The following is a 13207-nucleotide window of genomic DNA, read 5'->3' on the forward strand; positions in this document are numbered from 1 at the left end:
AGAAGCGCACAGACTGGTAGCAGACTGTGTGCATGATTTTATTTTGGGTTAAGAGCTGAGTGTTGTGCTCATGGGAGCTGTGCTCAAAAGATGCCAGTGTAGACCCAGGGGACAGGCATTGTGTTCTACATGTGGCTTTGCAGATGTTAGAGGATTAAGCAGAGCTATCTCTGAACAGGTAGCGTAAAAAGGAATTAATGGCATTCAGCTCATTCATGTACTAAACCTCATTCAGTACTCTTAGTGCCACATGCAGCAAATATCCAGATGTTCTAATAATGCAATGCTGCCCCCTAGTGCAATACAATATAATACAAGTAAAAGAAATCTCTTAAAACAACACACTAAATCAGTTACTGTAAAATCATTATTTATTCAAACTTTTCAATAGAGAAAATGTGATTTTTGTAATTCTGTACGCATAAATTCTCAAATCTATACAAAACCGCATGTAAAACTTTAGGTGTAACATTTACAAATATACAGGACGAAATTCCAGTTTCTTGTCATAGATACTATAAACCTAAGGGGCAGTCCAGTCGCACACCAAAATATAAGCAAGTAAAGAAATGATTGGAGGACACTGTCAGTCATTATTAGAGGAGTAAAAATGTGTGTTGGTGGGTTGCTACAAAAATAGAGTTTCAGGTAGATGTACGTTTGGTATAGCAATACAGGTTAAAAGCTTTTTAAAACCTGTAGAAGTTTTAGAAATCACACGTGAAACTAAATTCAAAGTAACAACTTGACAGATTAAAAGCAACAAAGAGCAAACCTGTCTTCACACACTGAAACCTATAAACTAATTTCAACATTCCTATGCATTCCTAATGCACATTTTGTTTTGAATTTAAGCTACATGAGAAACTGTCACATGAAATTAAATAAATAACTAAACATTCATTTGAAGCTTAAATTTAGTAAATAAATATGGTGAAAAAAAAATCAAGTAAAGTAATGGAGATGACAGATACAGGGAGAGCTACGGCTTCATGAGTTACAGCAGGGTTAATTGCTTAGGGATGGTTGTATGGCTTATTCATAATTAGGAAGGCAACTCAGTAGGTTACATAGTTTGGAGTTCAAACTAATTCAGCTGACAAAAACAAAAATAAAATTATTACCCAATAAAATTAGTCGGTGGTTTAATAAAACATGATTTTCATTGCTTGAAAGCCTAATGTGCACACAAATATTTAGAAAATAAACTGTACTATGTTACAGTGCATAATTGTACATTTGTTCATACAAAAAGAATCTTCCTCATGAAACAATTTTTGCAACGTCTTGACAAAGAAGTTGTACAGGGAGAAAAAAGGGGCATCAGTCAGTGACTGCTCTAAAAGAAAATAGGCCTTATTTGGGGAGGGAGGTAGAGGCCATCCAGTATGGCTACTATTGTATTTCAGGTTGTCAGGTTTACCTCAGAAAGCGCCAAGTCGCTGCTCTCCTCCTTTTCGCCTTTAAGAGTCTCTTATGCTCTCTGTGGTGGGAGCAGCTGCTCTCTTCACACACTTCAATGCCCCCCTGTCCCCTCTCTTCTACCCCTCATCCCTTCTCCGCTCTGACATCAAGCCTATTTGAGAAAGCCCTTGTAAAGGAAATGGGAGCGACTGGTGAATCTCTCGTTCTCCAAGCAGAAGAGCAGGTCCCTGAGATTGACGCGAGTGATGCGCTGCCGTGTGGGTCTGGATCCTGAAGAACCAGGTCCACCAGGCAGAGAGGGACCTGTTCCTGATCCCTGCAACATGAGAGAGACAGAGGTGAGGACAAACAGAGGGTGAGCCTAGTGGGTGGGTGCCTGACATTTGTTATTTGAGGAGGAGAGGTCTGATGAGAGAATCATTTAGAGAAAGGTCATGCCTTCATGTACTTTTACTGACATATGTGCACCGTTTGAAAGCCCTGTACGGCTACGGCCACAGAAGAGTATGGACAGCTTTTGTGAATACCTTTGTTGTCAATGCACAGATACAACAAAACTGGATGGCTATCCTTTTACAGTGCACAAAACGTATCTAAAATATCAAAAAATGAAGTATAAGAATGGTAGTTCTGTGGGTTAGATTTCTTCTTCAGACTTCTCCTACAGTCACTTACTCTGATTTCAAGCGATTCTATAAGAAGAAAATGAAAATATAATTGAAGTGAAAAATATATGTCCTGTCACTAGCATAACCTGAAAATGCACAATGGTGGATAAACAGTTGAAACTGTTGCATAAAAGTAATAGAAAAATAGTTAAAAGCGTATAAATAAATAAATGAAAGTGCCAGTACTAACAGACTGATGGCTGAAAAAGAATCACAGACTTAGATGAATCGGAAACTGTTAAAGCACCTGCAGGTATGAAATGCTTCATTATATCTTTTTATATGTTGTAGCACCATGCATAGATTTGTATCTTGTACAGGTGTGTAACCCACCTCATGCCCAACGTATGGTGGGATTAAGCTAAGACCATATTTATATTGTGCTGCACTGAGATAAATTGGGAAAATGATTTGATGGATTCAAGCTCCTTTTGTTTTCTTCGTTAGGTCAGATAAGTAAGGAGACAATATTGTGAGCAAGTGCAACCAGCAGCCATCAGCTGTACAGGTTTTACAGACGATGATGATTGTGTATTTGTATTAAATGAATGGGATAGGTTTAAATGTGATCTGTAATCATAAGAGTCAGCTGACAATGTGCCTGAGTGCACAGCTCTGCCAAATGTAACCAAATCTTTGTCGGGCACCAGAAAGCATTGACTCTTGGTGTTAAAATTAGCTACGTATTCGTATGCACATTGTTATACTGAATAGTAAAATAGGTTCTAACCTGATATTATTATTGCTATCAGTGGCATTTTAGTGCAAAGTAACACAATCGAAGTTTGCCCTAGACTGCCTTTCACACGCATTTATGCAGTACTAGGACACATCCAACCTCTCTACATAACTTTGGTTATGGCATTTGCTGTCTTTTGCTAACCAAGTAATACAAACAACAGGTTATCACAAAGAGATGACAAAGATGGTTTACAAGGAATGCATCAGATGTAAAAGGTGTTTTTTTTTTAAACTGCAGGCCATGAAAAAGTAGGAACAAGGTGTATTTACTGTACTGAATGTTACCTCAGCTGAAGCAGAGGAGGATGGAGAGTCCAGATTCTTCCTCTTCTTTCTGGGGCCGATGGCTGCCAGAGCCGTCATGTTGGCCTCCCTCTGTCTCATCTGGGCCAACTCCTGTTGTTGCATCTGGACAACACACACATTCCAACATTGAAATCAGGCATGCAGTGCATAAATGCACAGAAACAGAGACTTGTGAAGTGTCTTCCTCTTATCGTACCTCTTTTGCCTTCTGCTTCAGACGCAGCTGCTCTGGATCCTCTTGCCGAGCTCGCGACTGCAAAACACAATTAATTACTTGCCGAGGCTGGCAGAAGAAAGACCAAAGCCCGGGGGAGATGTAAGACTAGAGACTCTGACATTTGCAGGTATTTGAAAATTACTGAGCTCCACGCTACATGAATATCTACAAACAAATAGAAAACTTTCTTAGTTCGAATGACAGGTTCTACACCAGCTACTTGTTGGCGTAAAACTGTTGAGGAGTCCCACATCCATCAATATTTGCTTACAAAACTGCAAAGGTTATAAAGTGTGTTGGTTAAATAAAATAAAAGCCTACTCACTACTTTCATACACTCTGTTTTGCCCAGATGATTGGAATCCATGTATCATTTTATACTTAATGTCACATGGTGAAAATTGTTGTTAAAAATTTATCCCCAGTGCCATTTGATGAATCACACAGAACATTTCTTAGAAGTCGCTGGCTTCAGGCAACCGGATGGTGAGTCAAAATCAATCGCTGGTGACCTTTTGCCAGACTGTACAGAATATTAGAAGAGAAGGGACAAGCAGAGAGATGCCAAAACATTAAATATAGGCCAAGCAGTTGCTGTTATGCTGTGAGTGAGTGGTTTAATTTAAACACTGAAAAGCAACAGATGTCAGAGTGAAACCACAAAATAATAAAACATGATGCTTGTTACTGCTTAGAAACTGTTTCAAATCTATAAGATCCTCAGTGACATACATGCTGAATACACATAAAGGAAAAAATGTGCTTGTTCTGATGGTTGCCTGAGCTGCTTTTTCAGTCTTTCTCACCATCCTTTATCTATTCATTAGATCAAGTTTATCATAAATAAATATACTTTCATGGTCAGCTTGAGGCAAAATATCTGAAACACAGATTATTATCTGGCTAACATAAAGCTACAAGTTACAACATTCAGAACCAGCGAATGGAACACTAGAGAGCCAGCGCCTCAGACCAAAACAAAGAGCCACGCCTCAACCTCCCTTCATATTTCATTTAAAATCAGACAGGTTGTGCACATCAGAGCCAAAAAAACATTCCAGCCACAACCATTAGCCTATATTACCATTGTAGAATACACTGAATTTCCCGCAGAGGGACTGTGCCCTCAATCACACAGGAATGCTGCCATTTTAAAGTTTAAAACCTTTGTCTCTGCCAAGTCATTTCAGCAGCGATCTGTTGTACCTTAGCTGCCTTCAGGAGGATCTCTCTCTCCTGTTCCTCCTTTCGCTGTTTCTCTAACTGGTCCAGCTGCTCAAAAAACTTGAGCTGAACACGAACATCACTGCTCTGCTCGTAGTTGTCATCCTCCTGCCAAAAGACAGCGGCGTGACAATGTTATCTCAGAAAACAAATAAAATACTAATAACAAGAAAACGTGTCAGTACAGTACAGATTATAGCTGGTGCAGGGCCCCAAAACAATGTGAGATGCAAATGTCATTTTACATCAATGTCATAGAAATCATCTTCTAAATCTACACACCGTTTTTATTTGTCCAGCACAGTCTGGTAAATGCTAAATCAAACCTTAAAGGAAAAACGTACTAGTGTGACTGTCCATATTGTGTCTACAAACAAACCTTGAAAGTGATGTTTTTCTGCTGCGCTACTTCTGAGACTTTTTCAAGCAGGTTCTGGAGTCGCTGCTGAGTAGCGTGGGAGACATAGTTCACCACCTCCACGCCCAGGTCTGTCACTCCATACCTCCTACCTGGAGCAGAAGCACCACGACACAGTGATGTATGAGGCTGATCGATAAACAGGTTTTGTACAGTCAATAATGATGTCAGCGTCTCACCTATGTCTAGCATTCTCCTCTGCAGCATCGTGCATGATAGAAAAGCCTCATCCTTACAGGAATGCGTCACCACTCCCACTAGTCCAGAATTTGTGGCTAGGATGTTAGCACTTTCCTCTGATAGGTTCACTCCGGCCATGGAGGCCACGTCATTGATGTCTTCATCATCTCTGTCAGCACAGACGCAATAAGGAAATGTTCAGTAATTACGCTGATATTGAAATATAACAGTATTGAACCTAGGAGTCTAATCATACATGCAAAAGCTTTAAAACAACAAAAATGTAGAAACACTGACAATTACATAAATCATATTTTTTTTATTTTGCTAGGAGATTTTATTTTCTATGTAGAAATACTAAAACTTGTAAGATCAACATTAACACTAGAACTGATTTGAATGTTACTTACTTGAAAGTGCCACCCGCCTCCTTCAACTTGTTCTTTTGAGCCAAAGTCAAGGCTACAGCAGAGATTTGTTTGGAAACAGTTGACACCTCTGGCCTCAAAGGAACTGGCAGAGAACAGACAGACAGACAGACTACCTCAACTCACAAAGAATGTTATGATTCACAAAGTTGAAGGCACGTATATGCACGTACAGGTGTTGTTTAGACTGACATCCTCACCTGGCTGCAGCTCTTTAAGCTGCACCTGTTGCTGTCCCAGCATGATGCGACCAGGGACCTGACTCCTGATCATCATGGGGGTTGTTGGTAAAGTTACCTGAGGTCTCAGCATTGCTCTTTGCTGCTGAGGCTGGAGAATCTGAAAAGGTAAGGTTTAAAACTCAGATTATATTGCATCTTGTATTGTTTATTGCCAATCCCTTTTCCTTTCCTTTTCACAGATAGAAAAGAAGAAGCTGGTGTGTTTAGATGGACCTCAGCCAGTCTTACCAGCCTTAGGGAACACTCACCACATGGGGAAAAATGAAGGCTTCACTTATTTGCACTTTTTATGTATTTGCATTCATTCCGTTAAGTGATCTCAGTTGAAATATAACTTTCATGGATAAGGATCTGATGTCTGCACCAACAAGTTCGTTGTAGCTTGTGAATAAAACATGACTCTGATTTTTGATATGGCAGATGTGGCTCAGAATGATTGGTACTTTTCTACTTAAAAAGAAAAAGCCCACCAACAAGAATAATTGGCATCCACAATTTTCTATTCCACATTTAATAGAACAGAGGTTTAGCTTTTCATTTTCAGTGCAGCGTATTATTTTAAATGAAAATGGAATGACCAAAAATACTGTAACCCTTAATCATCTAGTGCACTCTCTTAAGGCAATCACTGTCATCAAGCCCATTTTTGTAGCCCTGAATGAGACTTCTACACATCTCAGCTGGTGGTTTGACTCCATTTGAGGAAACCCTTGCAGTTCTCTTGGGTTTGATGGGTGCCTCATTTCCTGCTGCAGGTTTCTGCTCTTTCCACTGATGTCCAGTTGGATACTAAATTCATAGCAGGTTACTTCATCTGTGAACATAGACCTAATATGACAAAGACACAGTTTTTGAGAAGCATTGTGACTTCTCAGCATGCATTGTAGGAAACTCTTTGAAAAGTGAGGTCTTCCTGAGTCTTCTTTCATGCAGCCAACTTTCTTTCAGAAAGCAACATACGGTGTTATCTGAGTGCTCTGCCTTATTCTCAGTGGTAAGTTTCTATCTATTTAAATATTTTTGCCTGCTTCGTTTTCCACTATTTGAACTGAGTTTTAATCTGGCCTTGTGGTTCTTAAACTTCCGTTTCAAAGGAAAACCATATGGTTTCTCTAGCCTTTACCTTGACCCTGCTTGGCAATAGTTATCTTCCTTATGTCCCAGAAAACTGTCTTTTTCCCTTCTTTTGTCCATGTTCAGTGTGGTACACATAAGGACACAGTGATTAATTTTCTCCATGTAAATAGACAGAAAGACAGATTATATGACTGAAGAAACCTGTGATACTTAATGAAGGAAATAGTCTGTTTAGTATCAGTGATTTTGTGCAGGCAATTTTAGAAATTACTGGAACAAGCAAGAATTTAGCTCTTCTCGTAGCGCCTTTGCGTTATTTTATGGCATGCCAAGAGCATTTACTTTCAACCCTTCAGGAAGAACAGAGTAGAGTGTTGAGTTGAGCCAAGATTGGACTTAAATTTAGTTACCAGTGAGGCCGTCTGTCCTGGTTTGTTAACGCCTGGCTGGAGTTGAGGCCTACTGATTGGAGCAGTAGGTCGAGGGGCCGGGCTGCCCAGTACCACGGTGGTGGGGGTGGGCGAGGTGGAAGAGGCTGGACCTGAGGCTGGCTGGGGGAGCTGACTCTGCTGGATGAAAGCTGCAGAGTCTGAGGTGAGCTGCCTCAAGGCCGGGAGGCTTCTCTGTAAAACACAGACAGGTGAACGAACATTACATAAATACAGGGCTGCTGCGATGAATCGGCACAATCGATGACATCTATGTTGAAAATACTTCAACATCAATATTTAAAACAGATACAAGGTTTTCAATTTCTTTTCTAACATGCTTCAGTTCATTTAAGTAAATGTTGTTCGACTGTATCACTTTGTAACTGGTGTCTCATGACGTCAGCTGTTTTTAGCTCTCGTCATGCTACTGTTTAAGAAAATGTCGGCTGCAGCAGAGTACAACTCAGCTGAGTCGAAAAGTTTCAAAACATCCAAGGATTTAAACGTATGCAAGTACTTCGAGTTATTACAAAACAAAAAGGTGGTTTGCACATCCCTGCAACCCCCTACACAATAAAGCAGGTATAGAAAATAGATGGATGCTTTGTACACTGTGCCAAGTTTCAATAGCACACCAAAGCAACACGAGCGCAACACACAAGGACCTAAAGAGAAAACACGCAGGTGCTATTCATTAGAAGGCACCACAAGAAAGGACAAAGCCACAGCATGTGATGTTTATTCATTCGTAAGAAGAACTTTTTCCTATCTTTTTTGTCCTTGTAGCTGCTAAACACACTCCTAAAGCCATTAAGTGTCTGTCTTCTACCTTAGAATTTCCATTAAATAGTGTTTGAGAAAATGTTCACGCCAGACTCAGGGCTTATTCCACTTTGAAGGTGTGTTACTTATCTAAAATACACTTTAATAGAATATTTCGTTTCGATTAATTAAAGATTAAAGATTGTCTTTAATTGTTGCACTTTTAATGTTTCTCTAGCTGTTGTCTTGGTCAGGCTTCCCTTGGAAAAGAGGTCATTGACCGACCTGGTTAAATAAAGGTTAAATAAAAATAAATAAAAAATAAAAATTAATGGATCAATAAAATAGTCAGCCATTAACTGGTCGAAAAACAGTCGTTAATGGCAGCACCGCGTAGATTAAGTTCAATGTAACACTGTGTACGTACAAAACCGCATGCTCTCATTGTCTTTGCTGAAAGACAAAACTGAAAATGATCATAGAAAACAAGCTGTATTACCTTGAGGAAAGGCACAAGATAAGGTTGGGGTGAGGAGTTGAGCTCTTTATACAATCTGCTGGTGAATTCTTCAGCTTCCAGTTTGCCCTCCTATTAAAAAAACAAAGGTTTACAGGTTAGCAGATGCTCTCCTGAGTGAAGGTTTGTCAATGTTCTTGGAAAACACTAAAGATTTGACAAGTTATTTCCATGTCATAAACCATGTGTGTCTGCCTGTAAAGCTCACTCACCAGAAGGTCCTTGACCAGCTCTCTCACACTGGCTGCAGTCTCTGTGGACTGCTTCCCACTGGATGCCAGCTTAATCAATGTAGACAGAAAGTTTTTACATTTCTTCACATTCTCCATTGTCTCCTGCCAAAAACACAGAACATTTGATGATGAACATATACCAGTGTCATTTGTTAATAACCATTTTATTCAGAACAACATTAGTCTTCTTTTATTATATTGTATTTTTACCCTAAAGTATTTACAGAACTTGCAGCATCCTACAGTCTACAGTACACAGAACACTGAAGAGTGCTTAGGGGTGTGGACGACTCACTTTACTCAATGTTACTGAGGTAACTGTAGCCCCAGTTGTTTGGCTGACTGTCCTAGGAGTAATTCCTGGTACTGCGGCCCCAACTGCGCTCTGGAAAAAAAAGACAGGTCATTTAGATCACTATACCATGTCAAAAACACTTTTCAAGTCATTCAAGGACAGTGTGGGGTTTCAAGCTGTTTCAAAGTTGCTCAAGCACATCAAAGAAACTTCAAGTTATGAGAGGAAACAGGTGCATTTCACAAGAAGTTCAGATGAGTGCTCTTCCTAAAAAAAAAAAACAAAAAACAGTTCAAAGATTGTTCATTCTGACCACTACATGCAACATCATTGCTAACTCAGTTTAGAAGTTGACAATGAAATTACAAGATCATATAAAACTGGAGAAATTGTGACGAAAAATGCTTCACAGTTTGACCCAAAATGCTGAAATCAGGGGTAACAACATGTGCTTTTTCCTCCTCTATTAAAGGCCTACAGTCTGTTCTGTAGTTATTTTAGAAAAAAAAGACTTTGTAGTGAACTTGCATTGCATTTGATTCTTGGTGATAACAATATCCTTCTAGTGTCACTCTGACACAAAAAACAGTAGTACTAAGGTAAATCATGATAGAATTTCAAATTCAAACTGTGAATGAGGTATTTAGAATTGGTCATTCTACACAAGTGCCTGTGGACTGTCAGCTCTCACTGTAGATCAAGTAGGTGAACAGTCTGAGGTCAACGTGCCTGGCTACATCACGAATCTGCAGCTTGTTCCATAAAACAAAGAACATTATGTGCAATAAGGAAAATGACCATTATCAGAAATTCTTTCCCGCTGACATACCGGAAGGATCGGAGGTCTGTGAAGAGCGGTGGTCGCAGTGAGTGACGTTGGGGTTGAGCAGCCCTGTCGGATGATGGTGCCGGAAGACACTTGTCTGCTGATGATGGTGTTTCCAGGAGCCTGAAAGGTGGCACAAAGGAAAAACATGATGAGCAACACCCACTTTCATCCAACCAGAAAAGACACCTATATTAACTCATTTCAAAATAAAATAGTTTAATAATTTTACAAAAATCAAGAAAAACAACACAATACTGATATACAGCCATGCTGTTTTCTGTCCTGGAGGCTCTGCAGGGCCACCTCCATCATGAAGGACCCCTCCCACCCCTCACATGGACTGTTTGTTTCCCTCCCATCAGAAAAGAGACTGCAGAATCAGAACCCTCACATCAAGCTTCTACAGCAGCTTCTTCCCACAGGCATCAGACTGTTGAACATCCTGTGACTACAAGACATGTCGACCCATACACACACCCATCACCTCCAAACTCAAAAAAACACACAATGCACATTATATATGTACATGATATTATGTACACAACTACTGCAGACTTTGTTACACTGATCCATGTGTGATTACATGCCTACTATGTTAAATGTTAAGTACCACTTGCATTGTATTATTTATTATATACACTGTATCACAGATATTTATGTTTTATACCATGTATAGCTACCACATACGCTGTACTACGTAGAACTATATTCATGTATAATTGTCACCTGCACTATACTATGTGTAATTAGCATAATAACTGATCATTTCGAACTCACTTACATTACACTGTGCATAATAACAGATCCCAGAAGCAAGTATGATTGTGTGCTTGATGATGTATGCTTGTGTTTTAAATTTTCCTTATATTTATTCTTAATTTTTTATAGTATTAATGTAATTTCGTTTAACTGTGTACTGTGCACATAGTCAAATGACAACAAAGCTGAAGTTGAGTGGAGTTAAGTTATACAATCTAATACTGTGATCAACAGGTGCTTCCCTCTACTGTACGCCAGCTAAAAACACAGCCCATAATGCTGAAAATGAAAGTGAGATAATTGATGCAGATTTACAGCTCTTCATGGGTATATCTTACCTGGCTTGGAGGCACATTTGTGGGTGTAGTGGTCCGAGGTGCCATGCCTCCCTGCGCCTGGGCCTGGGCCTGCATCTGGGCCAGAGCCTGTTGAGGAATCATCAGCAGCTGTCCGCTCTCACTGCGTACAAGTACCATCCCTGAAGCAAGACAGAAAGCACACAAGATCGTTTAAATATAATTAATGACACTGTCAGAGATAACTAGAAAATAAATATTATAACTAAATAAATCGTTTGGAAGAAACAGCAAATACAGTACACCGCTAAATCACAATGTAAACAATTAAATCATGTCGTGCATCTCACAAGTAGTTATTTCGATTAATAACAGACAGGAAGTTTAGTACTGTTTAAAGATTTGTGTGGGCTACTTATAGTGAGTCTCAGGGGACTCACACTTTCAATGAATTATGGAGTACATCAACTTTCAGTTCCGTAAATATTTAGTTTCTTCATTTAAATTAAAGATCAAGACGAAAACAAAGTGAAACTGTGTTGGATAATCGGGAAAATGTTAAAGTGAATGTGTGTGAATGTCTCTGCATAAAAACTTCACTCACCCGGAGGGAGCTGGATGTTATGTACACTGGGCTGTCCTGGAGAGGTCTGGGGGAGCCTGGGGGCCAACATCTGGGGCGTGAGGGCCCGGATCCCTCCAGCACCGGCAGCCACCGACACAGGAGTCTGGGGAGCACTGGCGGCTCCGGCTGCAGGCTGAGGTGCTGCCTGTATTATTGTTGTGGGTGGCTCTGCCTTGATGATGTGCGAACCGGACACAGAGTTGGACGGCTGGCTATTGTTTACAAACGGAGTCTGAACGCCGACACCTGCTGCACTGACAGCCACACCGGGGCTCGCAGTGTTGTTCCCATTCAAAGTTGCACCCGAACCCGCGGTTTGCATAGGCGACCTGACGAGAGGCACGGTTGCTCCGGTCGTCTGAGCTGAAGCCACAACACTCTGCGAGTTCATGAGCGGCGTCTGGATGACAGTGTTGGCCGAGGGGGGCACCGAGGCAGCGGCCGGCCCTTTGGACAACACCGGTCCGCTGGTGACAGCCGTGACAGACATCGCAGGGCTGCTGCTGTTACTGGAGCCACTTGTCACTGTCGTCCCCCCCGGAGGGGCTGCGCTTCCTGAATTGTGAGAGTTCATAGTTTGGTTCCCATTGAAAGTCTGCGCTGAGTATGAGCCTACTTTCCCCTGGTGATTAGGGAGGAAAGTTGCACCGCCGCTAACAACAAGTGTTTTGCTGCCAGGGTCGTGTCCCGTAGCGGAGTCCGTGCTGGCCGTCGATGCGTCCATAGCTGAACCATGGGGAGCTCGTTATGTACAGACCCCCCGCACTTCAACTTGTTTAACAAGGAGCACAAACAATCCTAAATGTGATGGGGCAACACTATGGCACATCTACTGCCTGTCTGTGTCAGCTCCGGCGCTTGTTTATCGTGTACACTCGGAGAGACAAAGAGGAAAACAACATTAGTAGTTACAGCGTACCTGCTTCAGCAATCGTCTTGACCAAGTCCCAGCTGGACATTAGCTCGAGCTACCCCCTTGTCCCGGAACTATAGCCATGTAATTAGCGGCTGCCTGGTGCCTACCCCAGTGGTTGTTGTGACACAAGAACGACAGTTTTGAGTCTACAGACCGTAAAGGATGACAAACTACCGCTTTATTCAGCCCTGTGTGTGAAAACGGCTCATCCAGCGGGCCGGACCCAACCGCCATCTTCACACTCCTGCGAGCTTCTGTACAGCGAGGTGCTTACCAACTGACATGCGCCTGCGCAGAACAGCTCGACGTCTCCGAGCAGGAGCCTGTGAGCGCTGTGATTGGCTGCAGCGCCTGGTAAAAGGCGGAACCAATGGCTTCAGCTGTCATTCCAGGGGATGCATGAGGCGGAACAACATCGTACCGGAGATAAAAAAGTTTTCATCAAATGCTACATTGACGCCGGCGTCTTTACGGCAGTACGACGGCTGTTCCGTTTCAGAATCACACAATGGGACGTTTGGTGGAACAATAACGTGGTTTGCGACAAGCTAACAAGCCGAATTTCAGCGTTTATTCGCGCTCGGTGCGGTGTGCAAGATGGCTGCAGTGGTAAAGCCG

The 13207-nt window shown here is 41.5% G+C and overlaps 1 protein-coding gene across 1 annotated transcript; it reads right to left on the reverse strand.

Annotated features, from left to right (window-relative positions):
- Positions 1–353: 353 nt before the first annotated feature.
- LOC110970238 (transcription initiation factor TFIID subunit 4-like) lies at positions 354–12964 on the reverse strand. Its single transcript, XM_022220490.2, has 15 exons — positions 11653–12964; positions 11091–11230; positions 9994–10113; positions 9165–9254; positions 8849–8971; positions 8619–8708; positions 7337–7549; positions 5808–5946; positions 5590–5692; positions 5179–5348; positions 4961–5091; positions 4564–4689; positions 3337–3393; positions 3120–3242; positions 354–1741 (listed from the first exon to the last, which is right to left on the reverse strand). The coding sequence occupies exons 1-15, from the start codon at positions 12395–12397 to the stop codon at positions 1577–1579; spliced, it is 2535 nt and encodes an 844-aa protein (XP_022076182.2). The 5' UTR covers positions 12398–12964; the 3' UTR covers positions 354–1576.
- Positions 12965–13207: the final 243 nt, after the last annotated feature.

Source organism: Acanthochromis polyacanthus, chromosome 5, assembly GCF_021347895.1.
Source record: "Acanthochromis polyacanthus isolate Apoly-LR-REF ecotype Palm Island chromosome 5, KAUST_Apoly_ChrSc, whole genome shotgun sequence".
Taxonomy (NCBI): Eukaryota; Metazoa; Chordata; class Actinopteri; family Pomacentridae; genus Acanthochromis; species Acanthochromis polyacanthus.

What these genes read in the sequence shown, in the direction of transcription:
- LOC110970238 (XM_022220490.2), bottom strand. Translation starts at nt 12,397, where the DNA reads ATGGACGCATCGACGGCCAGCACGGACTCCGCTACGGGACACGACCCT. An exon ending in ACAGACCTCCGATCCTTCCG is followed by an intron (nt 9,255 to 9,993) that starts GTATGTCAGCGG and finishes TTTTTTTTCCAG; the next exon opens with AGCGCAGTTGGGGCCGCAGT. An exon ending in CCTCAGTAACATTGAGTAAA is followed by an intron (nt 8,972 to 9,164) that starts GTGAGTCGTCCA and finishes TGTTTTTGGCAG; the next exon opens with GAGACAATGGAGAATGTGAA.